Below are 26064 nucleotides of genomic sequence, written 5' to 3' on the forward strand. Positions count from 1 at the left end.
ATCAAAAGCGAACAGGTATACGAGAAATACCCACATCTGCTAGACGAAGCAGAAGAGCGAGGGAAACGATCTCCCCAAGGACCACCATTGGAAGCGGATGAATACTATCCTTCCTCGGACGAGTCAAAAAACTAGGAGTCCTCGACGGTAGGCCACCGGCGAGCGACAGGAAGAGGCCTAGTACGAACCAGCTATGCGCCACGGAAGGCGGCATGCAACTATATGTGGTCGCTAAGATACAACAGCGACACCTCCGAGCAATGATTGACTCAGGAGCGACGGGCAACTTTATGACAAAGAAAGTAGCAGACACGCAAGGTTTCAAGACGCAATTGAAAACCGAACCATACCCATTAATGGTCGTAGATGGAGAGCCCATCTCGACTAATGAAGGAATGGTGACCCACGAAACGGTCCCATTGGAAATGGTCATGCTACACGGGCACAAGGAAACGATTCAGTTTGACATCGTGCACATGGACAACCATGCGTGCATCCTTGGTGTGCCATGGCTCAAGAAACACAACCCCCAGATTGACTGGTGGAACGAGAAAGTTGTGATGAGCCAGTGCGCGTGTGAACAACGGACGGACACGCGACAACGGGAGAAACCCTCCCAGGGCCGGAAGGAGTTATGTGCAACCTCCGAGCTCGATGACCTAGCCCAGGCATCCTCACCGACGAGTATACCGGTGGAGTACAAGGAATACGAGCGATTATTCCAGGAAGGCCCTAAGAACGAGGCGCTTCCTAAGCACCAACCATGGGATCACGAGATACCTTTGGAGAAAGACAAGAGTCCACCGTTCGGACCAATATATCAGCTATCGGAAAAGGAGCTGAAGGTACTTAAGGAGTACATCGATGATAACCTAGCGAAAGGATTCATCAGACCATCCACATCACCAGCAGGAAGTCCGGTGCTTTTCGTACCAAAGAAAGACGGCTCCCTACGGTTATGTGTGGACTATCGAGCATTGAACAACATCACAATCAAGGACAGGTATGCCCTGCCGTTAATCAACGAACTACACGATAGATTTCAAGGAGCAAAGATCTTCAGTAAGCTAGATCTGCGAGGAGCATACAACCTGATCCGAATCAAGGCTGGGGAAGAGTGGAAAACAGCATTCCGCACCCGCTATGGCCTATTCGAGTATCAAGTCATGCCCTTTGGGCTAACAAACGCACCCGCATCCATGCAACGACTGATGAATGATGCTTTGCACGAATACTTAGACATCTTTACCATTGTCTACCTAGATGATGTCCTGGTGTATTCAGCAACCAAGGAGGAGCATGTCAAGCATGTCAAACTCGTCCTGAAGAAACTAAAGGAGTACAGCTTACTCCTCAAACCAGAGAAGTGCGAGTTCCATAAAAACCAAGTCGAATTCTTGGGTTACATTATTGGAACGCACGGCATCAAGATGGACCAAGCAAAAGTAATGGCAGTGTTGGAATGGCCAACACCGACCACGGTCAAGGAAGTGCAAGCCTTCCTAGGCTTCGCCAACTTCTACCGAAGATTCATCTCGGGATATTCCAAGGTAGCTCAACCACTCACGGAGCTTACCAGAAAGGATCTCGAATTCAAATGGACGGACAAGGCAGAGGCTGCTTTCCAGGAACTTAAGACGAAGTTCACGGAAGCACCTATCCTTGCTACATTTGACCCTGCAAAGAAGATCATCCTCGAAACGGACTCTTCTGACTTCGCAATTGGAGCATGTCTGAATCAACCAGACGAGAACGGTAAGTTCAAACCAATCGCGTACTACTCTAGGAAACTGTCACCCGCGGAACTCAATTACGACATCCACGACAAGGAGCTACTGGCTATTGTCGTTGCCTTTGAGCAGTGGCGAGTATATCTTGAGGGACCCACCTACCCTGTGCAGGTATGGACGGATCACAAGAACCTCATATACTTCACCACGACCAAGGTTTTAAACCGCAGACAAGTCCGCTGGGCAGAAACCCTCGCAGCCTACAACTTCACGATAACCTATCGCAAGGGCTCCGAGAATGCAAGAGCAGACGCTCTCAGCAGACGGACCGACTACGCCGGCCCAAAGGAAGAAAGACCTAGAGCAATTCTGAAGAAAACAGATGCAGGAATACAGTACAACGAGTTACTAGCGACGATCTCAGTCATCGAAGATACAGAACTCGAGGAAAGACTCAAGAAAGCTTACGCAACAGACGAATGCGCCAAGCGAGTCTTGTCCAAAGTCGAAGGTGACTTCACCATCGACGAACAAGGATTGATTCGATACAAAGGGTTAGTGTATGTCCCAAGTCAAATGAGACGCCTGCTGGTGCAAGAACAACACTCGTTACCAGCACACGGTCATCAGGGAGTAACACGAACCTTCGAACGAATCACCCGACACTACTACTTCCCAGGTATGAGGAAGCAGGTAGAGACAGTGGTAAGAGAGTGCGACATTTGCAGCAAGTCAAAATCCAATAGGCACCTGCCATACGGACAACTCAAGTCGACACCAGTACCAAAAGGAGCGTGGAAATCAATAGCTTTGGACTTCATCGTCAAGCTTCCACCCTCCAAGGACCCGTTAACAGGAATAGAATATGACTCTATCCTCGTCATCACGGAAAGACTCACGAAATATGGGAAGTTTATACCATATCTAGAAGCTAGCGACGCCGAGGCGCTCGCATATACCTTCATTCGAGTCATATTAGCCGATCATGGGATGCCAGAAGAAATCATCTCAGATAGAGACAAGCTCTTTACTTCGAAATTCTGGAAATCATTGATGGCGCTACTGGGAACAAATCATAAGCTGTCAACAGCTTTTCATCCCCAGACAGACGGCCAAACAGAAAGATTAAATCAGACCCTTGAACAGTACCTGCGAAGCTATGTCAATCATCAACAGGATAACTGGGTTCAGATCTTACCCATCGCACAGTTTGCATATAACAGCGCGATGACAGAAGCAACGAAAGTCTCACCGTTCTTTGCCAATTATGGCTACCAGCCAGAAGCATATAGGCAACCAAGACCGGATGAATCACGAGCTGAACAAGCCCTGATCGTGGTGGAACAACTGAAATCGTTCCACGAACAACTTGCGACGGACATCCAATTCTTAAATGAACGATCCGCCGCATACGCAAACAAGAAGCGCAGTATGGAACCTGCCTTCAAGGAGGGGGATAAAGTATACCTACTCCGGAAACATATCAAAACGAAACGACCAAGCACAAAGTTGGACTTCAAGAAATTGGGACCATTCAAAATATTGAACAAAGTCAGCTCAGTTAATTACAGACTGCAGCTACCCAAGAAGTCTAGACTACACCCGGTATTTCATGTCTCACTACTGGAACCAGCAAGAGGAAATACCCCAATTGCGACCGACACCGAACTCCAACCCGAGAATGAGATAATCGAATATGAGGTCGAAGCGATCCTAGACAGAAGGTTAGTAGGACGTCGAGAAGAGTTTTTGATAAAATGGGAAAATTACGAACCTACGGATAATTCGTGGGAACCAACAAGGAACATCAGCAAAGAACTGCTGGAGGAATATCGACGCCGCCATCCGCCAGCCATTGATCCCAAGATGCAGGGGAGTAGGCCAGTGGATCGGAGGAAGCGAGGGTCCCGGTCACAGACGAGGAGGCAGCGCTAACTGCCTGTTCCTCAGCCTCAACAGCGTCACGCTTCTCAGCAGCCACACGTTCGGCCTCCTCTGCCGCATCAAGCTCGTCGAGGGTTTTCAAACCTCGCCGGAGCATATCTTTACCACGGGTTCGGATGAGGCGTTTCTGCTTCCGCAGACGAAGTAACTTCGAAAGGGTTTCTTCCTCTTCGCGATCCAGGCGATCCTCCTCCCGTTCGAGCTTCACCCAGTCGGGATGCTCAGGACCCATACAGTCACACTTTTCTTTCAAGTTGCGACGAACGCACTCGGCGCACCGCCGTGAATCATTTGGAGACGACACGCAAGTAATGTTTCGCCTCACGCAGTTCGAGCAAGAATCCATTTCGGGTAGTTCGTATCCGTGGTTCTTTATTCGACAGACAAGATCGTTGCGTTCCTGGAGTTTGCGGGCAGTGTAAGTAGGCATGTTGCATGTTGAAGGACTCGCTGAGGAGCAGCAGAGTCCCGGGGACATGGACGTACTTATAGGATTCGAGACGAATGCCCAGGGGAAGGGAGCGAGTGTTACGACGGAACAAGAAGGCTGGCCAACTACAGGACAGGAAGGAGGGAGGTCGCATGAGACCGGCCCTGGTACCTGGAGGGGCAGCGGGGAATAGTAGTTCCGAAAGTATCACGTGACGGACTCGCAGGATGATGAGAAGAGTCCTAAGAGTCCAGGACTCCGAGGACTCAAGTGAGTTCCCAGGAGTCCACTAGGCACGTGATGGACTCGCAGGATGATGAGAAGAGTCCTAAGAGTCCAGGACTCCGAGGACTCGAGTGAGTTCCCAAGAGTCCACTAGGCACGACGCCACTATATAAGTAGATAGTATTTCCTTAGATAGGAGCTTCGTGCTCAACTCAATACAGTATTTGTTATATACTAGTAACGTGTTACTTGAAGCCTTTGTGTCTGATCCCCTGCCTCCTCTGATAAGTAAACCTTTACGCAAGAGAACCTCTGTGTCTTCTATCGTTTAGAAGTCAGCGTTACATATACCTATAACAACCGTAATAACCGTAACAAGCTGTGAGCTGTAATTGTAACACTTTGGACTTCATTGTCAAGCTACCACCCTCTCAGGACCCGTTAACAGGAGTAGTAGTTGATGCTATCCTAGTTATTACAGAAAGACTCACAAAATATGGAATATTTGTGCCATATTTAGAAGCTAGCGATGCTAAAGCACTCGCATACACCTTCCTTCGAGTCATATTAGCCGATCATGGATTACTAGAAGAAATCATCTTAGACAGAGACAAGCTTTTCACTTCGAAATTTTGGAAATCTTTAATGGTGCTTTTGGGAACAAATCATTCCTTCCTTCTTCTTCTTCTTCTCTCTTTAGATTCAATCTAGCTTACTTTACCTGGACTGGCACTATGACCTCCGTGACCATCGTTATCAAACTCAAAATGCCCCAGGGAACAGCTCAAATGAATACTAGTCAGCGGATTCTCCACAGGGATGGCCCAACACTGACCTATACTGAGATTGCCCCAGTTCAAAAGAGAGAGCATGAAGGCGACAAATATGACTCGTTGCTGTTACAATTAAGTATCCTTGCTGGGGTCACTGCTTTGGTACTCACCTCTCTTAACGTACTCTTCCTCTCCTTGATGTTCTTAGTCAACACCATCAGATTAAACATCCTCTCCTTTACAACACCCGACATTGTCATCCCCAGGTAAAAACACTCACCTGCAGTTCATATAAACAAAAGCTAACTTTCAAAGATTTTGCTTTGAGGATCTGTACCGCAGATGACACCTTAACCCAGGCTGAATCGGGCTTTCAAACTCCTTTCAAATTGAAAATTCAAGAAAGAGCTTTGAGCACTCGACATCGCAGATCTCAGTCTTCCATCACCCAAACCATGTCATCAGCATCTCAGTCTCTCACCACTCAAACTATGGCGTCTCCATCTCTCCTCAGTTTGCCCTCCGAAATTCTCTACAGCATTACGAACCATCTCAGCTACGGTTCACATCTCGCCCTCTCACTCACCTGTCGCGAGCTCTATCGCAGAGTCGATGCTCCTTGTCAGCCATACACTCTACCATCACCTTCCGGAGCGAAATCCAAAACCTACACCATGGCTGATCTTCTTGAGATAGAGAACTGGGAAGAGCCCGGCGCCCTTTGGGACACCTACCTCGGATTTCGGAACCCCAAACCAACCGACTTGTTCGCATGCCGCATATGCCTATGTCTCCGCGTGGCCACCAAGTTTATCAACCCACAGAAGGGCTATACTTCCTGGTTCAAGTATATGAGTACAGTATCCCTTGACCTCACGGAGCACAGAAAAGAGCGGTTCTGTATACCGTGTGGGATCAAGCGTAAATGGTATCACCACGGAACGCGATTTAAGGCGATGGGACGGCCAGAGGAGCACCTGCATGTTTGCAATGAGTGTGGTGATTTCGAGGTGGTTCAGGCTGGATCAAAGGGCTTATGGCTTTGCGCTGCGTGCAGAAGATAGGCAGAAGACAATGGAATAGTGGTTTGCGTTAAGTGAATGATTTAGACAGAAGGCAGTAAAACAGGGCACCACGGGGCATTTATTCACTCTCAGGTTCTTTGTTGGACTTTTAGCGTTTGTTTGTTAATAAAATATATTTACCCCCTGCCAGTGCACCTCCTAAGAATCATCCTGGACTCTTACACAAGGTCGCTCTATCAAGACTCGTCACTGCCTCACATTCATCAATCTCACATCTCATGAACTATGGCGACAACAGCAACCCTGCCAAGCTTGCCAGTTGAACTGCTCTATCAAATATCAGAGCAGCTCAGTTATGGTTTTACATTTTACCTTCTCATTCACATGCCGGGAGCTCTATACCAAACTCGATACCCGTCACCGACTGCCTGCTTCCTCAACTCAAAACAAGGCCTACACAATGGAGGACCTCCTCGAAATAGAGGAGTGGCCAGAGCATGACCCTCCACACCCTGTGTTCAAAGTATGCCCGATCAAGTTCATGGCCTGAAAAATCTGTTTAAAAATCCGCAGCCACACCAAGTTTTGCACCAGTTTTAAGGAGTACTTTTATTACAAGAGGAACGCCTCAGAAGATTCTAAGGAGAATGTCATGGAATGCAAGCTTGGGCAGGTTTGCCTAAAGTGCGCGGCTGCCACTGGGATTTATGATTACATTAGGATAGATGGATGGTATATGACCGAGGAGGGGGTTTACTGGCACATGTGCTATAAATGTAATCAATTCTCTCAGGAACTTCGTACAATCTCAGGGGAGTTGGTTTGTGAGAGTTGCCAGGATACATTGGAGGCATAAAAGAAGGAGACACGAGGCTGCAGGGCGTTTATTCACTCTCACTGTCTTTGCAACCCTTGTTAGCGTTTGTCAATCACGAAATCCTCCGCCAAATAACAAGTTACCTCAACTACCCACGCCGTCTCATTCGCCTGCCCCAAGCTCCATGCCAGAGTCGAAAGCCCCAATTGGCGACGCACCATTTCCACTGGCAATGCCATACCCTACACCATGCAAGGACTCCTCGCCATAGAACTATGGCCCGAATTCGCACCATCCCTCGGCGGCGACCGTGTATCACGTCAGATGCCCAGCAAAAACGACTTCTTCGCCTGCCGCTACTGCTGCAAGATCCTCTCCGCCATCAACTTCACTAATAGGCATCTTAGTCGCGCTTACTGAAAACGCGATAGGGATGAGGAGGAGATTAGTAGGAGAGATCAGAGCGCCTGGCGCATTTGTATTCCGTGTGGTGCTGCGGCGAAGATGTATCCTAGAGATCGGAGTTTTCCTTTTGGTGGGATGTCGGGGGGTTATGGGTTTACGTGTGTCAAGTGTCAAGGGTTCGTGTTGGAGAGGCTGGGGTTTGAGGGTGAGAAAGTTGGTTTTACTTGTGATAAGTTACTTGTCGGGAAAGCAGTGATGAGAAAAAAGAGCCGTCTGATACTTACATATGGTGGGTATTCGAATGACTTGCTCACATGAAGCATTACCAATTTATCATCATAGTGCATGTGAGCCACTGCTCAGAGTATAAGATCTCTCCTCAAATAGTGAATCCTTAGATACTTAATCAAAGAATCACGAGCCTACTGCTCAGGGTACAAGATCTCTCCTCAAATAGTAAATCCTCAGACACTCGAATAAAGAATCACTGGTTCCCGTCTCTCTTAGATCATTTAGTGATGACAGGAAATAAAGAGACAGAAAGCTAACAAGTATTTTATTAGTCTTCTCAGAGTTTACAGAAACTACAGGGCGTTTATTCACTCCTATTTTCTGTGCTCTCTTTTTAGCTTTTTAGCGTTTGTTTATCACATACCCTCATACTCCTATCATCAAGCATCGTTCTTCATACTCCAACATCACCTCTAATCTCACACACTATGTCAACTACAACGACCTTGCTCAGCTTGCCACTCGAATTGCTCGATCAAATAACAAACGACCTCAGCTATGGCTCTCACCTAGCCCTGTCATTCACCTGTCATGAGCTCTATGCCAGACTTCTTGATCATAATCAAAAAGCCAACCCCGAAATCGTATACAACATGAAAGACCTCCTAGAAATCGAACTCCGGCCCGAATTCGCATCCTCACATCCCAGACCTCTCGAAAAGCGGCAGCCAGACAGGGATGACTTCTTCGCTTGCTGCTTCTGTATGAAGATTTGTTCTGGCTCGAACTTTTAATCCAAAAAGATGAAAGGCAGGTACGGAAAACGTGGTGAAGCCAACATGAATGCGACGAAGAGGCGCCACTGTATACCTTGCGGAGTCACATGGAGAAAATACTATCTGGGGCAACAATTTCATATCGGGGGGTGGAAGGGGTGCTTCGGATTTGTGTGCTATGGATGTGGTGGGTTCGAGCGTGAGAAGTATAGATTCGAATCTTATAGGGATAGGTACAAAAGATGTGAATACTGCCCCCAGGAATCCGACTACAAGAATGGTAAGTACTCAAATACCTTACTCGCCTGAAGCATTACTAATTCCTCATCCCAGCCCCTTTTCATGTCTCATACGACGACTTAGATCGCTAGATCGCCTTTCTAGATAGTGAGTAGAGCACCCACAATCCAAATGTAGCATCACTAACACTACTATGAGGTCTACAGCAAACACATTCTGCCTTCTTTAAAACGTTGTCGACAGGAGATAAAGGAACCGGGAGCTGCATGGCGTTTCATCACTCTTCTCGGTGTTTATAGAAGCTTCGGGGCATTTCTTCACTCTAGACCTCTTCGTGGCCATTCTCAGCGTTTCTAGAGACAACATGGCGTTTATTCACTCTTCACTTCTTGTTCCCTTGTGACAGCTTCATCGTTTGTTCATTAATGAAATAAATATATCATGCCATTCATCGGGTCATTTTCATCCCAAGTCTCACGGTCGATAATCCCTCCCCACCAACCTTCCACCACACCAACAATGGCGCCAACAACCCTCCTAGACTTGCCCACAGAGCTTCTTCTCCAAATAACAAGCTACCTCCGCTCGCCCTATTCATGAGCTGCCGGCTCTACACTCTACTCTCCCCAACCCCAACACCCCCCCCGCCAAATAGCGTCCCACAACCGCAGCAAGTCAAACAAACCAACCCAGTCCCTACCCCCCAAAGCAACAAAACCTACGGCATGTACGACCTCCTCCTAATTGAGCGCTGGCCCTGCTACATGCCCACACCCCTACACCTGCAGCCGGGCCCGGGCGACTTCTTCGCCTGCTGCTACTGTCTCAAGCTGCGATCCGCGTTGTCGTTCTCTAACGCGATGATGAAAGGGCAGCGCGGAAAGGCCATCTGGGCTAGTGCAGTGCAATTTAGGGTGATGCGGTTCTGTATTCCCTGTGGGATTGAGCAGGGGAGGTACTTGGGGCGCACGCGGATGTATTTTGGGGGTCTGACGGGTGGCTGGGGGGTCGTGTGTAAGTGGTGTTTGGGGTTTTCGAAACAGGGATGGGAGATCGAGTCGATGAATGATTTGGGTTTCGAGAGGACGGATTCTTGGTACAGTTGTGATAACTGTCTGTCTAAAACGAAACTCGGGGATAGGTTAGTAGGGGATAAAGGGGGGGTAGTCTAGGCCAGCCTTTGCCGCTGATGACGCCTTAACGACTCCTCGGTGCTTCTCATACGCAACCACGATCACAGAAATCAACAGTTTCACATCCCAATCACGAGAAACAACAATGCAGACCCCGGTCACAGACACCAACAGTACTATAGTAGTAAACCAGTCACTCGATCAAAAAAATATGGCAGCCAAATCCTGAATTCGCTACCTACCTACCTCAGCCTTCCCCCACACCCTCCTCTCCCTTCCCTCTTCCCATACCAAACTTTTACTAAGTCCCACGGTATTATATCATTTTCATTTTCATAACCCCCACCTCTTTTTTTTTCTAGAACGCCCTTCTGCGTAACTACTCCCCTACACGGCTCGAACCAGCTTCTCTCTCCATTGTTGTCACCCTCCCACTAATTGGGGTTGGGATGGATGGAAGAGCATTTATTTCGTTCCGAGACCCTCGCCGGCCTCGAGCTTGGCTTGGCCGTATTTCTTGAGGCGGATGGCGTTGATGTTGATGAATCCGGCTGGTAGTGTGTTAGCGCGCCCGGGGAAGGTGAAAGGGGGTGGGGGGTGTGGGGGGGGAGGAGTTGGGACAACAGGGTGGCAAAGGGGACGTACTGGTATCAACAGGGCTGAAGTCAACCAAGCTGTCCATGGAAGACTCCTCCTCCGAGTAAAGCTTCTCGGTCTCCGAGGAGCGGCCGAGGATGAAGACGTTACCGCGGTAGCAGCGCATCCTGACCTCACCATTCTACGTCAAATAGTTAGCCCACACTATTTCCTTCTCACAGAGGTGGTTAATGGAGGACATACGACGCTCTTCTGGGAGAAGACGAGGGAGTTCTGGATGAACTCGCGCTCGGGGGAGAAGTAGAGACCGTTGTAGAGGATCTCGGACCAGGCGTGGGTGACGAACTGGTCGCGGAGGGCGCGGACCTTGCCGTCCATGACGAGGCCCTCGATGTCGAGATGGGCGTCACGGAGCTGGGATGGGGGGTTAGCTTGGGTGTGTCCCAGAGAGGGCAGGGGTAGGGGGACGTACGATGGTCATGGCTGGAGAATCGTAGCAGCCGCGGGACTTGATGCCGACGTAACGGTTCTGTCACGGAATCAATTAGCAAGCAAAACACAATGCGACCGGACACGCTACGAACCTCGACGATGTCGATGCGGCCGATACCGTGGAGCTTGCCAATAGCGTTAAGAGCAATGAAAAGCTCAAGGCTGTCGGTGATCTCCTTGCCCTCAGTGGTGAGCTTGACGGGGATACCCTTCTCGAAGTGGATCTGGATGTCTTGTGGGGTGGCAGGTGCCGTCATCGGGTCATCAGTGCTGTTAAAGTTAGCAATTGTATTTATTTCTGGGTTATTGGCCCGTTCGATTTTCGCCAGTGAGTACGCACCGAGTCCACATATCAGTTGGTGGCGGCTTGGATGGGTCCTCGAGCTGACCGCTCTCGTAGGAGCAGTGAGCGATGTTGTCGTCCATGCTGTATGGCTTGGCCTTGGTGGAGGTGACTGGGATGCCGGTGGAGGCGGCGTAGTCGAGGAGGTCGTTGCGGCCCTGGAAGCGCTCGAAGAACTCGGGCATGCGCCATGGGGCAATGATCTTGATCTTGGGGTCGATGGTGAGGAAGGCAAGCTCGAAGCGGACTTGGTCGTTGCCCTTTCCGGTGCAGCTAGGTGATGATTAGTTGGTAGTTCTTGTGTAACGCATTTGCGGGGTAGTAGATTAAAGGTTGATGGCTCAATGGATGGCAGTCTCATAATTTATGAGAAGCACATCCACCTCACCATCGTATCCCTATCCATAACCAACTCAGGAAATTACTAACCCGTGGCTAACAAATTGACCTAAAAACAAAAAGTCAGCAAAACACCTCTTTTCAACATTACCCCGCCCCAAGAATGGAAATACTCACATCCCTCCTCAGCGGCAACCTTCATCTGCGCCCTGGCAATGACGGGCCTGGCCAGACTGGTGCCGAGAAGGTACCTTCCCTCGTATATGGCGTTGCACTGGACGGCGGGGAAGCAAAGCTCCTCGACGAACTCACGGCGCAGGTCGGTGATGACCATCTTCGTGGCACCGATGGCGGCGGCCTTGGAGCGGACCTGGTCCCAGTTCTCCTCCTAGGTGGGGAGTTAGGTTGTGTATCCATTGATAAGGTAGAGGGCTGCAATTGGGAGCGTTGCTGGTGGACAGGGAGGGAGATGAGGGATTGGGGACGTTGCACATACCTGGCCGACGTCGGCGAGGAAGCAGACGACCTCATAGTTCTGGTCGAGCAGCCATTTGAGAATGGTGGAGGTGTCAAGACCACCAGAGTAGGCGAGGCAGACCTTTCCCTTGAAAGCCATAATGTTGGTTATGTGTAAGGGGCGTTGTTGGAGTTTTGTGGTGGAATTGAGTGTATAAACAAAAGGTGGTTTAGGTATGAGTCGGAGGGGAAGGGTGAGAAGGGATCGGGTGGGATGGGGATTATGGGGGGGGTCAGTCGAAATTTGTTGTGGGCAGCGATAAGATAAGGTCGGGTAGGCTTATCGAAAGGCGGTCAGGGGATGCAGATGCAGGAGGGGGGGGGATGCAGGAAGGCGGTAAGCAAAGGGGATGGATCAATAGTTTCAAAAATTGTGAATAAATGTGAATAATGTGAATCATAGGAAGGGTAGAACCGGAGGTACAGAATAGGGGGTACAGTCGCTGGCCATGGCCGCTCACCTTATAGAAACTCAGTGCTCACCTGAGGAATACTACCTTTCATCCTCTCTATCCTCTTATCCATGATAATCCAGCTTCAATTCCACGCTATCACCTGAGAATTACCTGACGCTAACACCTGATAGCTTTAATCGTCCCTCTAATTGACCAGTAGCTGGCGCCGAAAGTCACCGGACTGTCACTCTTCGGGCGCGCGGTGCCGATTTTCCCGACGGATGCTAAGGCAGTGTTTGACCTCGCTGCGGCGCAGAATGGGGGCGTGGCGCTGTCGTGTAGTGATGAGCATTTTGGGGTGATTTCGAACCTGCTGTTGCCAGGGAGGGGGAAGGATACGGGTGATGGGTGGGAGACGAAGAGGACGAGGGGGGAGCATGTTGATTGGGCGATGGTTAAGCTTGGTGCTAAGGGGACGATTGAGAGGGTTGTGGTTGATACGGCGCATTTTAGGGGGAACTTCCCGCAGAAGGCGAGGGTTGAGGGGCTGAATTGGGGGGGGGGGAGGGGAGCCGGGGTCGAGCTTGTTGTGCCGAGTAAGACGGGGCCGGATGCGGTGCATGAGTTTGTGGCGATGAAGCTGGTTATGATCCCTGATGGTGGTGACAAGAGACTCCAGGTCTGGGGTGCCAGAGCGACGAACTGAGTGGTTCCGTTGGAGAGAGAAAGAAGGGGATGGAATAGGTTGAAGAAAGATCCTATCTTGGACTTTATAGCTAGACTGATCTGTATTCAAGGTAAAATGAAAAGGTAGAAAAAAACACTCGAATACGAATATTTAAAAAAATAAAATATAACAAAATAAACTAAGTTATGGGAATGTTGTCACTAAATAAAGTATTTTTATAATTGAGCCCCAAAATAATAATAGCCATTACTTTATCCTCACTCAAATCAAACTCAAACCCCAGTGTTACAGTACAGCCCTTCAAATAAACAACCCCGTCCATCAAATCGAAAATAGCAACACAAACATCCTCATATTAAGATTCAAGACCCGAGAGATAACCATCACAGCAAAAGTCGTCCAAAATACTACACAAGATTTAATTCAGAGTAATCAATTCACTTCAACCCCCTTATGGAATACCCTCCCACAACACCATCGCTTCCCTAAAGTAAAATAAAAAGTGAAAAAGAAGTTCATCATCAAACACCCAATCAATCCAGTCCCATCCTACCCATCCCCCCCGGCCGAATTCCAAACACCCTTCCCCATCGCCAAATCCAAGTCCACTCAGATAGGGCTTCCCTTTTTGCTCTCGCTCAAAGACAACAGACAAACAAAAACACAACACAAGCAAAATATACAGTATCCCAACAACTAAGCAGGCTGCTCATACATCACTACTCCCCTCCCCTCCGCCCCCACCGTCGACTCCTCCTCATCATCATAATAGCTCCCCTCCTCCGACTCGCTATATTCGGTCCCCTCATCAATGCTCCCACTAACATCCGTCCCCGTCATCGTGCTCACCGTCCCACCACTCTTCCTCCTCAGCGTCCCACTATCACTAACCTCCCCATCGTCATCATGGCCACTCTCCTCATCACTCTCCTTCAGCGCCAAGTTCTCCTTATTCAGGTCTCCATACCCGTGTCGGGGCATACTACCACCCCAGCTCGTCTTCCTCAGCGCCCCGCTGCCACTCGAGTTCTTGACACTGTGGCTTCGCTTGACGCCACCGGTGGGGACGTTATTCGTGATCTGGTTGAGGGAGAAGTTGCGTCTCGATGCGCCGGCGGGGTTGGAGATGGGGTGAGTGACGATAGCGCGCGGCGGGGCATTCATGGCCATACCCACAGCGCTGTGCATCGTGCCTGCGGAGCGGTTCCTCGAGGAGCTCGCACCGCTCGTCACCGAGCCGGTTGTAGATGCCGCGTGGCTGGGGACGCGCTTGAGGTTCATCAGGTCGCGGCCTCTTGTCTTGCCGATTAGGAAGGCGCGGGAGTGGTCGATGACGCCTTCGAGGATGCGGCGCTCGAGTCCCTCGGCGCGGGCTTCCATGTTGTGAAGCTCCTCACGGCGGATGCGGAGGGCTGTCTCGAGGCTTGAGACATCGGCTGAGAGACGCATCTTCTGCTGGAAGAGAACATCTTGCTCCGCTTTGAGCGAGGCTACAGAGTCTTTCAGCCGGTGCTCCTCGGTGCGTTGTCTGGCAATATCTGCTTCGACACGTTCCTGTTCTGCCAGTCTTTTCTCGAGCGTAATCGCTGCTTCATCAGCCTCCTTGACTTTGTCCTCGTGATCATTGGATATGCGCTGCGTTTGAATAGACACAAATTCGGAAACCTCGGCAGCTGTCTGCATTACCTTACGGTGGATCTCGCCAAGCATATCCAGCTGGGCAAACGACTTCCCCGCAGAGTGCATATGGTCCACAAGCTTGTTCAACTTCTCTTGAACCTCTCCGTCATCATATTTGTTTGATGGCGTATTTTGCAGCAGACCTTGAACCGAGGACAATGAGGCAACGTCGCGCTCCTTGATCTTTTCCTGGATGGTATCGGTTGATGTCTTGGAGTGTTCGTAATGCTGGCCGACAATCAATAGCACATCCTTGATGGAATCGAGGATCTTCGGGTTATAATCGTTGACGTTGGAATGCACATCTTCAACTGCGCAAAGGGTTTTCATGACTTGATCACGAGTGAGCTGGTTCTCGGTCCTAACCTCAGTATGGGTCTCTTCGAGTTTCGAATAGGTATCCTCAACACGATTGAAGACTGTCTTTGAAGCCTCATCCATCTTATCAACCGAGTCAGTCAAGGTGGAGCCGAGCGTGTTGATGAGCAACTTCAGCTCTTTCGCAATCGCCTTCGTGTCCTGGAGTGCAGCCTCAGACTCGACCCTCCTCTCTTCACCCGATTTCTCTTTGGACTCGGCCGCTAGTTGGGCATCGTCATATTTTAGCATCAAGTCCTCGAATTTCCCGTCAATCTTTTCCCAGGTCTTTTCGAACTTCTCCTCGGATTCTAGCTTCGCGCCTACAACCCCATTATTGGATTGTTCGAACTCAACTTTTATGGTTTCCAAGACCTCCTTGACATCTTCGGTAATGTTGGCATTGGAGCTGATTACAGGCCTTAGACCTTCCAGGAGCTTGCTGATCGAGTCTACGCCTGCAGTGCCTTCTTCGACCTTCGACTTGATTGCGTCTCTAAACTCCTCGAGGAGTGTTTTGACTTCGCTGACTCGCTCGCCGACACCGACAATTTCTGCCTGGCGTTCCTCGAAGGCGGTATTGTTTGCACCCTTCATGTCTTTGATGATGTCACCGAGGGTATTAACATCCTCTTTGCTAGCAAGCCCGGCAAGATCGTCGGTGATCATCTTGTCAATTTGATCTTTGACGCCGAGCAAAATGATTCCAACGTTACCATCATTTTCTGAGACATCTTTGACATCCTGGAGCATGACCATAACGTCTTTTACCAGAGCCTCCACAATGCCAACATCCTCTCGCTTTGCCGTTTCTGGAATTTGAGCCAAGATATCGCTGATCGAGTCTCGAGTCTCCCTGATAATATCCTCGACGGCGTCAAGGTGATCCTTCTTGACAAGGTGTTCCGGGTCCAAATCATCGATTTTAGCTTTGGTGTTCCGAAGGAGGGTCTCAATGGCCTCAAAATCCTCTTTGTGCACGCTCTCCTCGCCGACCTGAGAAGGCTGTCGGCCTGACATTTCCACGACAGATTCCTGCACATGGCGTAAGGTCTCCTCCAGATGAATAATATCCTCTCTACACACCGAATCCGCTGGAGGCACTGTTGACTGGGGAGGCATATTTTCGAGTGACTCAACTTTAGCCCCCAACTGAGAGATCAACACTTCAAGGTTCTCAATGTCGTTCCGTTTGAGGCCCTCGGTGGCAATTACCGCACCGCTAGTAATCGCGGCAATGTCCCTGTCGCCGTTGCTGCTATGGTTGTCGTGTAATCCACTGTCACGTAGACGGTCGATGTCAAGCCTCAAGCCCTCCATGCCGGCCTTCAGAGTATCCAGAATCTCGTAGTTCACCGTCATATCAACAGGCTTGCTACCGATCCTCTCAACTTCGACCCTCAAGCTATTGAGTCCGTCATGAAGAGCGTCTAGAATCTCCCCTGTTCCAGATAAGATGCTCTCACCACTATCCCTCGGCCTCTCCATATCTGCTCGGAGACCATCTAGCCCGTCTCTCAGGGTAGAAAGGATCTCGTCCCTATCAACACTCGATCCCGCTGGGACGACAGAGGTGGCCATTGCTTCACGGAAGCTGTTCAGTTCGTGCCTGACAGATTCCATTGAAACATCCGAGCCTTGAGCCATGGTGTGTGCTAACTCTTCACGTAGCCCATCGAAGTTGTCTCTTATGCAATCAATAATTTCGACCTTTCCGGTAACATCAGCAGCACGATCAACGTAGGTCTCGATGTCGATTCGGAGCTTCTCGAAACCATCCTTGGTCGCATCAAGAACTTGTTCGGTGTCCCGTCCATGAGCTGCCACATTTTGCTTGGCTTCGTCGGAAACAGCCCTAAATTCACTGTGCATAGCGTCAAGAACTTCTTGGAGACGTTCATGGATTTGCTCGCCGTAGGCATCAGAAGTTTGTGGTATATCCTCTAGACCCGCTTTGATGGCATCGAAAACATCATCTTTCGTCAGAGAATCTCCCCCAATATCGCGGCTAAGTTCGTTGCCTTGCGCAGTCTGGATTGGAAAATCGAAGCGACTTAGACCTTCTGTAACAGCATCGAGCATGTCCTCTCTCATGGTGTCGATGTCTCTGGGTTCTGGTGAAGGAGCCGATGGGAATTCAAACTCCTCTAGGCATTCCCTCACTGCGTCAAGGATTTCATCCCGCGAAAGGCTTGCCTCCGTCTCGACTTGAGGTGGCGTAAAGTGTTTCAGGCCTTCGACAACAGCTACAAACACCTCTTCTCGTGTAGCGCCAACTTCGCGACCAGTGTCTTGAGGCATATACTCTTGGATGCCTGTTTTAAGGCATGATAGCATCTCTTCACGCTCTAATCCGAAGTGCTGTAGCTCGATGTCTGGTTTGTAGTTCTCCCATGCTTCCCGGACAGCATCTATGACATCTTCCTTCGCAACTCCACCAGGCTGGGTGTCGGTAAGAGCACTTCTGACGGCGTGGTATACCTCTTGGCCATCAACATTGCTTCGAGATATGGCTGATGACGATGATTGCCGGCGAGCTTCTCGCAGTACGTGATCCAGATGCTGTTTGAGATCCAGAAGCCCCTCGTTTATAATCTGAGCTACCTGTTCGTTCGAGGCGGCTGCATCTTGGGATGAAGCGCTGGGGTCAATCCTTGCTTGTTCGAGTTTCCTCCCAATATCACGGCCCATTCCAAGAACTTCACCCCGAAGCTCACGCACGAGAGCCTTGACTTCAGCTGTAAGCCCGCCTCCCTGTGCCACGCTATCTTTAATGCCTTTGATTAACTTCAACACGTCTTCGTTGATGATGTCAGATGCGCGAGACTTCCCACTCCCCTTCGATCCACCGCCAAGAAGATTCTCCACACGACTAACCATAGGCCCTGAAGGGAGTCCGTCGTAATCTACTTCCGATTTTGGAGGTTGTTCGAAGCTGAAGTCACGAGGTCTATTGGAATTGTTGCCGCCACTCTTGTTGACAACCAACGCACGGTGGCCAGAACCCTCTTTGATTAAGTCTAGAACCTCGTCCATCTTCTTCGCTGTCTCTATCCCGTCGTGAGAGAGTAAGTTGGAGACTACGGTTAAGCGTGATATAAGCAGGTCCTGGCCTTCTTTGGTCCCCATTTCTCTCAAAACCTTCTCCAGGAGGGCGATAGATGCAGAACCGTCGGGGTTGTAAGAAGTGGGGGCCGGGGTCCCAGTTAGTCCGCGGTCAATTGAAGCCGAAAACGAGGTAGGACTTGGTATCCGTGGCAGGGAAATGGATTTCATGCTCCTTGATTGCGGGGTATGGGGTTTATCGTCAAGCATATAGTTCTCGCTTGAGCGTAGCATGTAGGGCGATTGAGATGTGGGCGTAGTCAGATTTGTAGACAAGTCTCGAAGGCTTTTCCTGATATCTTCGTCTCGCGCATTTGTTGCCTCTTTCAGGCTCACCAAGTCCGTGGCGTTATCTTTGCTTCGGCGATTTAGCTGGGCCATCTCACGTTGAAGGCTCGTCGCAATGCTCGTAAGACTGAGAATCTGGTTTGATATAGCGTCGAAACTTTGCGGAACGCGCACCATAGCAGTAGAGTTATTAGTGGTCGCAGGAGGTGGCGGGCTTGCGCTTTCCCTGATTTCTCTACTTTCTCGGCTCTCTCTGTTGGACATTGATTGCAAAGCCAGCATCGTGGCAGACTGTGGGGAACTGCTGTCGCTCAGAATGCTGGATTGTGGTCGGCGTAGCGATGGCCGCACGTTGAAGTTTTCTCGTGGTGTAGGAGCCGCTGTAGGTGTAGCTGAGCGGCTACTTTCCTTCTCTGGTGATCTCGCCATATCGTTATGTTCCTCGTCGTCCTTCTTGTCTGGAGATGGAGGACGTTGAGGCGTCCTCTCGGGTGACTTCGTCGGCGACAACCCCCCACCATCTATGAAGTTGCTTAGGTCTCGTACATGGCCTATTTGTAATGACTGCATGCGCTTGTGTGCAGCACCCTTGATAAGAGATCTCTCTGGGGTTTCCATGCGCTTTACTGCACTATTTGCGGCGAGTGGGCCTTCTCGGCCCCTCTCTGTGAGGGCTGCGTGTGCCGATTGTATAGCAGTCGAGGTATTCGGCCGCGAGGTAACACTTGGTGATGAAGGGTTTAATGGAAGTGGAGGAGGTGCTCTGTCCGGATCAGAGCTATCCCACCTAGCAGTTATTGTCAGCGACGTTTCAGCATGTTGCGTAACATGGAGCACTCTTACATAGGGATCATGGCCTTGCCAAAATCGATTGAGCCGGAATTCTGGTGCCTCAATCGCTTCTCGTTCTCCCACGAGCTGTCCATCTCGTTAGGCGGCATCGTTACTATCGCAAGGCGAGAATTGTCACTTAGATGTTGACATCCGGCTGTAGTATGGAATGGTTTATATTTGTGAGGTTCGAGTAATTTGAGAGATAATCGATGGTGCCGCTTTGGGCATATACAATTGAACCCTCGCACCTCTGACGTGGTTGGCCCTTGCAAGTTTTGTTTACTATCAGTTCGTTACTCGGCAACCATATCTACGCTAGGCCGTATCAGAGTAGCGCATTTGATGCGGTAACGGACCAATCGGAATTTTATGGCGCCAAGACTTTCCGCCCTCCGCCCCGCCACCACTCCGCTCCTTCCACACATCTATCTCTAGGGTTTGCGAGCCCTTGCGGCTCTTTCCAAGCAAGCGAAACTTTCGAAATTGGGTAGTGTGCATTTCGACGAGGGACTCTACGAATCGACCCAACAACTCAACGCCAAACGAAAGCCGACATGAAGTGTAAGTAGTTATACTGGCCACAAAACGAATACTCCAGAACCTGTCGCTGATTATGGTTTTAAATAGTCCTCAAGGTTGGCCGTGTTGCCATCATCACCCGGGGCAGATTTGCCGGAAAGAAGGTGAGACGATATTGCTCTTCCGTCCCTCCACTCCCAGATACGAAATCCAATACTGCGACGGCTTGATATAAATCGATTCTGCGATGCGACTGAAAAATATTGAGCGCGAATTGGGCATTGGCAGAGCGTGGACATGGAGTGCGAACATGAGCAAATGGCTAATACAGGTCCAATAGGTTGTGATCATCCAACCCCAGGATTCCGGCAACAAGTCGCACCCATACCCTCACGCACTGGTCGCCGGTATTGAGCGCTACCCGTCTCAGATCACCCGCCGCATGTCCAAGGCCCGCCAGACCAAGCGCTCCAAGGTCAAGCCTTTCATCAAGGTCATCAACTACAACCACTTGATGCCAACACGCTACACGCTCGAGCTGGAGGGACTCAAGGGTGTTGTCACTGCCGATACCTTCAAGGAGGTTTCGCAGCGTGAGGAGGCAAAGAAGACTGTCAAGAAAGCACTGGAGGAGCGTTATACCTCGGGCAAGAACAGATGGTTCTTCACTCCTCTCAGTACGTACCAAGCGAGATGCATACCAAACCAATTGCTGTATGCGACGAGATTGGAAGAGTAACCACTAACATTAATTGCAGGATTTTGAACGGTTTATTGTCGGTTGGGGTTCGGCATGGGGTTCGCATAGCATTTCTGTTCGGAATACGGGCTAAGGATTGTTGCATTTAACAAATGAAAATGCTGATGAACCTTCCATTTCAGAACTGCGTGCAAACACTGTGTGAAGTGATCACATAATATAGTAGATGCAGTTCTGCAAACCTTTCGTGTCCCTTTGAAACAGTTCTAAGTAAAATCAAACCTTTTATTTGCCTTCACATCCCATCAAATTCCTTATCGTTGCTGCTCTCGTCGAAGGAGCCTCTGGCAAGTGAGCCACGAACCCACGGTCAAAATCCAACCCATTATTACCTCCCACTGCTTTGTATTGCTTGTTTTATTCTTAAGTAAGAAGAGCTTCTGGCATGTAGTTCTGCCAATGCAGTTGTCGTTCTTAGCAAGGGGTCTCTGGCACGTGGTTCTGATATACTGAGCCGCCTCATAAGCCAGCCCTATTTTATCATATTCAAACTGCCTCGAAATTATTACAGTTTCTACTCCACGCAGGAAGAGAGAGAGCCTCTTGTCCTGTGGTCTTGTTATGCTCAGTCGTTTGAAGATGATCTCTTTTACTTGTCTTCACAGGCCTTTGAGGGGATTCCAATTCAATGCAGTTGCCATTATCACCAGCTAGAGTCTGTGGCACGTGGTCTGGCTGTTAAGCATAGTCACCCACAAACCAACTCTATTACTTACCTTCACTTAATGTTTCGAATTCACTTCAGTTGCTGTTTTGCTTCTGAGCGAGTTACTTCCTCGGATTTGTTCCAGTTGCTTCTTTTATCAAACACCTATCACACCTATCACACCCATCATACCACTCATCCGCTTTCATCTATTCAAGTCATACTCGGCCTTCCGTATTCTATTCATGCATGAACCTCCCTGATATTTCAACCCGATTAGATCTTCGTCGATATGGCTTCTAATTCAGGTAACGGGTCGCCATTCAATGGTCGTGAGACCGTCAAAGGGTTTCCGCACAATAGCCAAGATGCTCTCCAGGACACGGACGACTCGACTAGCCAACAACCTGCTTCGGCCACAAAGAGCAGCAAGAATATATTCAAGAATTTCTTCAAGGGGTCGGGTAAGTCAGATAAGTCTGGCAACTCAGTTAATGCCAGCAGCAAGAAGCCAGGATTATGGAAATATCCGGAGGCTCTCCCACCACCAACGCCAATGCAGATTCATCAAATCATGCATGCCTCACCAGAGCACCTTGCCAAAGTAGCTGCTGACAAGGCGAAAGAAGATGCTAAAAAGGCAAAAGAAAATGCTGAACTCAAACAGCAAGGAAATGTACAAAATCAGGGCAACTCAGAAGACAACAACCACTCAACTGATTCGGTGGTTGTTTCACCTCCCACTGGTATGAAATGGTCATTCGACGGAAAGTCTATGATCACTTACAAGGAGCCTGGCATTAATCACTTTAACCCCGAACAATCTGGAGAGCCAGGCACTGCAGTACCTCAGGGCATATGGCCAGGTCAGACTACCATCCCACATGGGGCCTACCAAAGAGAAATGGTGCCCGGAATGGTTCCCAGAATGTGGAACGAAGCTTCTGCTTCTATCAGCGGACCAGCAGTTTGGACGGATGTGCAAGAGGTTGGCGCCTTTGGGTCGTCCTTCCCTGATGGCTATCCACCGGAGCATGTTCACGAGCCTCGATCTGAGCCGCCATCTCATCCTATCGACATGAGCCTTCTCCGATCTGTATACGAGATTGCAGAGGCTGCCTACGTACAGGGCCTCTGGAACAAGGCTGACTGGATCGAGTTTTTGGAACAACTCCGCGCGGTATTATTCGGAAATCCATTTGTCAAACTATTAACTAATGTGCTGGCAATCTAGGGTGTGTTTAGTAACACCAGGCCTCCTAAGCCTCCCGCCATAGACCCTCTATTTTCATTTTTGCCAGCTATGGATCCTGTGAACGAGGAAGGAAGGCTAGCTTCATTGTTCAACATCGAACGTGTTTGGACCCCTCGTCAAGAAAGCAGGGCAAAGGAGCTTGTGAAAGCCTCGAAGGAAGAATTCGCAGTCACAGGAGTATCTATCAGCCTAATCGACAACAGCAATGAAATTCTCAAGGCCGAAACTACCTATAATTGCCGAATGATAAAGCGATCGGTGAGCATTGCAGCTCATGCTCTATTGACCACCGAAGTCTTGGTAATCCTCGATACCACAAAGGTATTTCAGTTATCCAATGATTTCTACCGAGACTGACTGTTTTAGGACTGGAGGTTCGCAAAAAATCCGCTGGTGTTAAATGAGCCAAAAATCAGGTTCTTTGCCGGAGCACCCATTCTTTCCAAGAACGGTGAAGCCGTTGGAGTATTCGCCGTCTTCGGGCGCGTGCCGAGAGACTCTTTCCCGGCGCTGCAGCGACACAGCCTGATTGACTATGCGGCCGTGTGTGCTGCCGAGCTCAATACAATTCTGGAGAAATCGTTTTCAGAACAAAGCCTTCACTCGCTTCAATCAGAAGCTATTACTGAGGTATGGGATCCGACTTGCCTCCAGGGCGAACCAACGCCCAGACCTAGAAGTCTGTGGATGCATGAAGAAACTCATCGCTTGCTTTGCGGAGAGCCGCGAGAGGATGAAAAAGACATCAAATACCCTACCACGTTCGAAGAGCTTATGGCGGGATTTGCTACTGAATCCGAGGACGAGGACACAGCACGTGACTCCGAAGAACAGCTCCTGGCACCATATAAGAATGGAGCCCATGCCAATGTCACATATTCTTCTGTTGATGTGAACTCGAGTACCCCAGCAAAGGAGAGGTATACTGCGGTATCGGATTATGCACTCCTCGGGAGTGATAATGAGGGGCCGGACTCCCCTCTTGGAGGACGCTCCAATCGGGGATCGGATTCTCCCGCTTCAGAGGGTTTTGTTTGGAGACCAGACTCCCCCACTTCACAAGGTCTCACTTGGGGACCAAAGTCTGCTCTTCCGACTGATTACCTGGTGAGACCACAGTCTCCCATAATGAGGAGTTGCACGCCGAGGCCGTACTCGGTCTCAGATCTTACTTCGACGGCCGGAGAACCCCACGAGAATACACCTGCAGAACGCGAATTCGATAAGCTGGAGGCTTCATCCCAGAAAGTGCAAGGTGTCGTAGACGGTGCTATTTCAGCTCTCCAATCCGAATTTCCGGACGCACCTATCCGAAGACAGAGGAAGAAGTCGATTCGCAGCATCTCACAGTATGAAGCAGAACTCAAGAGGCTTAAGATGGAGAGCGATATCCGTGAGGCTCACATTCAAGCAACAAAGATTGATGGCTCCAGTTCAACCGTCGTTACTGGAAGCTCCAATACCTCCGGACAACCATCGACGCAAGCAACAACTCTTCCTACTTCGTTCAACACTCGGATGTCTACGCTGGAATTTGCGGATACACACAGGCGCCCAGAAGCTGATGCCGCTGCGAAGTCTGTTGCTCTTAGCCTGAAATTCGACAGAGTATATGTCGCTGAGATTTTTCCCAGCAGCGATCTCATGACGCCAGGCAGAGCGGCTGTCACGGGTATGGGTGTGAGGATACTAGCATCCCACAATTGTCCCCATGATATGATCCTCGATACGGACTTTCATTTGCAGGTCCTCCGCAGCCCGCTCGGTGCTATGAGTTGGCACGACAAAGATGCCCTTCCTGGAGCCACAGACAAAAGCCTTTTGATCCGTCTTCATTCCAAGGGTCCTTATGGTGTTTCACGAGACCTCCACACTGGAGGCATTGTATACGGTGCAGTTCATCTGGCGCAGTCGCAGGGTGGGGATGATGCTGGGATCACCAACCAGGAGCAGGCTACAATCTTTAACGCGGCCAATGCGATGAAACTAATCTTATTCAAGAAAAATGATAAGAGAGAGCGCAAAGATAGCTCATGTGTCAATTGCAACACTCCTTCTCATGTGGGCACTCATACTGCGCCTGCTGCAGCGAGCAAGGCCGAAGGTGCTGGGCCTGAGCACTCTATTCCATCGACAATGGAGACTCCAAAGGCTAAAGACGCTGGACCTAAGCTTCCCAATCCTGTTTCGGCATTTGAAGCTGAATATGAAGATTACCCCAACGCGATAAGTATGGAGAGTGTGCAGGAGGCTACCAAAGCCGTGGCAGAGGTTATGAAGTTCAATATGGAGGAGATCTTGTCCCCTCAATGGTAATATTCGATGTCGGCGTATATATACCTCCCAGAATCAATGGGGGTCTTTCGTTTCGAGCGACTATACCGACTTATACCAGCGAAATGCACCTTGTGTCCAACTAGACATACTTTTATTAGCAGTTTGTCATGATGCAAACTTGCTGGGGTTTTAATTGTTTGGCTACTTCGGTGTAATGGGCCGAGAATCATGTTGCTGTGTTTGCTACCAGACAACAGCAACTGGGTGCAAGTTTACTGCGCCGCCAATGACCCAATCGTCGACATACATCGCCGGAAATTCACTTGTACAGATTACAACTTTACTTTCATTTTCTCATTCTTTCTTTACTGTTCATGGTTCGTGGTTTATGGTTTACGTTTTATGGTTCATGGTTTATGGTTCATGGTTTATGGTTCATGGTTTATGGTTCATGGTTTATGGTTCATGGTTTATGGTTTATGGTTTATGGTTTATGGTTTATGGTTCATGGTTTATGGTTTGCGGTGCATGGTTCTTGATTCATCTTTTGTTCTTTCGTTCGAGGGAAATGCCTTCATGATGATGTCGGAGAGGTGCTATGGAAGTTATATGCGGGGAGTTATCTGGAGAGTGTATTGGAGGGTTTCTATATGGATGGTTCTGGGAGGTTACGAAACCACGGGATAGACGTCAACAGAGTATTGGTGGGATACATTGCAGTGGGATAGGTGTTCAGGTGGAGATGATTTGATGGGTTACATTGCAGTGCCTCGTCTGAAGGGCGGGCGTCACTGAGTTCATTTGCTTTTTTGCACTATACCCGATATTTGAGACGATGGCTGAGGAAGGAAATGGGACGAATTGATCAGATGGTTGTGAAGATGGATGAATATTCGCGGAGGAGAAATTGACAATGGGAGCATGGGAGAATGAGGTTCATAAAACATCTACGGACTAGCCACTCTTTTTGGTGAATAGACACCAAATGATGAATTACAGAAAACGGTTTTTGAGAAGGCTCGATACTTGAAAAGGAATAAATAAATTGTCACAATATGAGCTGAAACCAAACTGTTGGTAGCATCTCCGTGAGACCGACCATTGCCTCTTGGTCAAACCTCACAAGAACCTCGATGAAAGAACGCCCCAGGTAGAATACACTACAAAGTAGAATTGGCTTTCGAATATTCACTCATCAATGACACAGTAGAGACTCAGAAGAAGAATCCTGAAGAGTAGAATAC

General features: G+C 49.4%; 6 protein-coding genes across 6 annotated transcripts; 4 read left to right on the top strand and 2 right to left on the bottom strand.

The window, feature by feature from the left end:
• The first annotated feature begins 5323 nt into the window (after positions 1-5323).
• VC83_08645 (uncharacterized protein) lies at positions 5324-6232 on the top strand. The gene is made up of 2 exons (XM_024472191.1): positions 5324-5368; positions 5418-6232. Exon 2 carries the CDS (start codon positions 5558-5560, stop codon positions 6164-6166), a length of 609 nt encoding a protein of 202 aa, XP_024320215.1. The 5' UTR covers positions 5324-5368; positions 5418-5557; the 3' UTR covers positions 6167-6232.
• Positions 6233-10001: 3769 nt separating this feature from the next.
• ASS1 (Adenylosuccinate synthetase) lies at positions 10002-12220 on the bottom strand. The gene is made up of 9 exons (XM_024472192.1): positions 11997-12220; positions 11678-11888; positions 11591-11609; positions 11159-11434; positions 10911-11088; positions 10799-10855; positions 10570-10740; positions 10375-10507; positions 10002-10280 (listed from the first exon to the last, which is right to left on the bottom strand). The coding sequence occupies exons 1-9, from the start codon at positions 12114-12116 to the stop codon at positions 10195-10197; spliced, it is 1251 nt and encodes a 416-aa protein (XP_024320214.1). The 5' UTR covers positions 12117-12220; the 3' UTR covers positions 10002-10194.
• Positions 12221-12323: 103 nt separating this feature from the next.
• On the top strand, positions 12324-13233 carry DAL2 (allantoicase; the record flags this gene model as incomplete). The annotated part of the gene is made up of 2 exons (XM_024472193.1): positions 12324-12353; positions 12632-13233. The coding sequence occupies 2 exons, from the start codon at positions 12324-12326 to the stop codon at positions 13115-13117; spliced, it is 516 nt and encodes a 171-aa protein (XP_024320213.1). The 3' UTR covers positions 13118-13233.
• A 77-nt stretch (positions 13234-13310) lies between these two features.
• On the bottom strand, positions 13311-19621 carry VC83_08648 (uncharacterized protein). Its single transcript, XM_024472194.1, has 2 exons — positions 19373-19621; positions 13311-19316 (listed from the first exon to the last, which is right to left on the bottom strand). The coding sequence occupies exons 1-2, from the start codon at positions 19468-19470 to the stop codon at positions 13796-13798; spliced, it is 5619 nt and encodes a 1872-aa protein (XP_024320218.1). The 5' UTR covers positions 19471-19621; the 3' UTR covers positions 13311-13795.
• Positions 19622-19917: 296 nt separating this feature from the next.
• On the top strand, positions 19918-20756 carry VC83_08649 (uncharacterized protein; the record flags this gene model as incomplete). The annotated part of the gene is made up of 4 exons (XM_024472195.1): positions 19918-19924; positions 19991-20046; positions 20223-20559; positions 20641-20756. The coding sequence occupies 4 exons, from the start codon at positions 19918-19920 to the stop codon at positions 20646-20648; spliced, it is 408 nt and encodes a 135-aa protein (XP_024320217.1). The 3' UTR covers positions 20649-20756.
• Positions 20757-21580: 824 nt separating this feature from the next.
• VC83_08650 (uncharacterized protein) lies at positions 21581-25243 on the top strand (the record flags this gene model as incomplete). Its single annotated transcript, XM_024472196.1, has 3 exons — positions 21581-22468; positions 22523-22864; positions 22910-25243. The coding sequence occupies 3 exons, from the start codon at positions 21581-21583 to the stop codon at positions 24857-24859; spliced, it is 3180 nt and encodes a 1059-aa protein (XP_024320166.1). The 3' UTR covers positions 24860-25243.
• Between the last annotated feature and the right edge of the window lie 821 nt (positions 25244-26064).

Source organism: Pseudogymnoascus destructans, assembly GCF_001641265.1.
Source record: "Pseudogymnoascus destructans isolate 20631-21 unplaced genomic scaffold scaffold_29, whole genome shotgun sequence".
Classification (NCBI taxonomy): Eukaryota; Fungi; Ascomycota; class Leotiomycetes; order Thelebolales; family Thelebolaceae; genus Pseudogymnoascus; species Pseudogymnoascus destructans.

Excerpts from the sequence above, each read along its gene's own strand:
- VC83_08645 (XM_024472191.1), top strand. The coding sequence starts at position 5,558 with ATGTCATCAGCATCTCAGTCTCTCACCACTCAAACTATGGCGTCTCCA.
- ASS1 (XM_024472192.1), bottom strand. The coding sequence starts at position 12,116 with ATGGCTTTCAAGGGAAAGGTCTGCCTCGCCTACTCTGGTGGTCTTGAC. Across the intron at positions 10,741-10,798 it reads ATTCTCCAGCCATGACCATC|CTCCGTGACGCCCATCTCGA; the intron begins GTACGTCCCCCT and ends CCCCCATCCCAG. Across the intron at positions 10,281-10,374 it reads CTTCAGCCCTGTTGATACCA|CCGGATTCATCAACATCAAC; the intron begins GTACGTCCCCTT and ends ACACACTACCAG.
- VC83_08648 (XM_024472194.1), bottom strand. The coding sequence starts at position 19,470 with ATGCCGCCTAACGAGATGGACAGCTCGTGGGAGAACGAGAAGCGATTG. Across the intron at positions 19,317-19,372 it reads GGCAAGGCCATGATCCCTAT|GTGGGATAGCTCTGATCCGG; the intron begins GTAAGAGTGCTC and ends AATAACTGCTAG.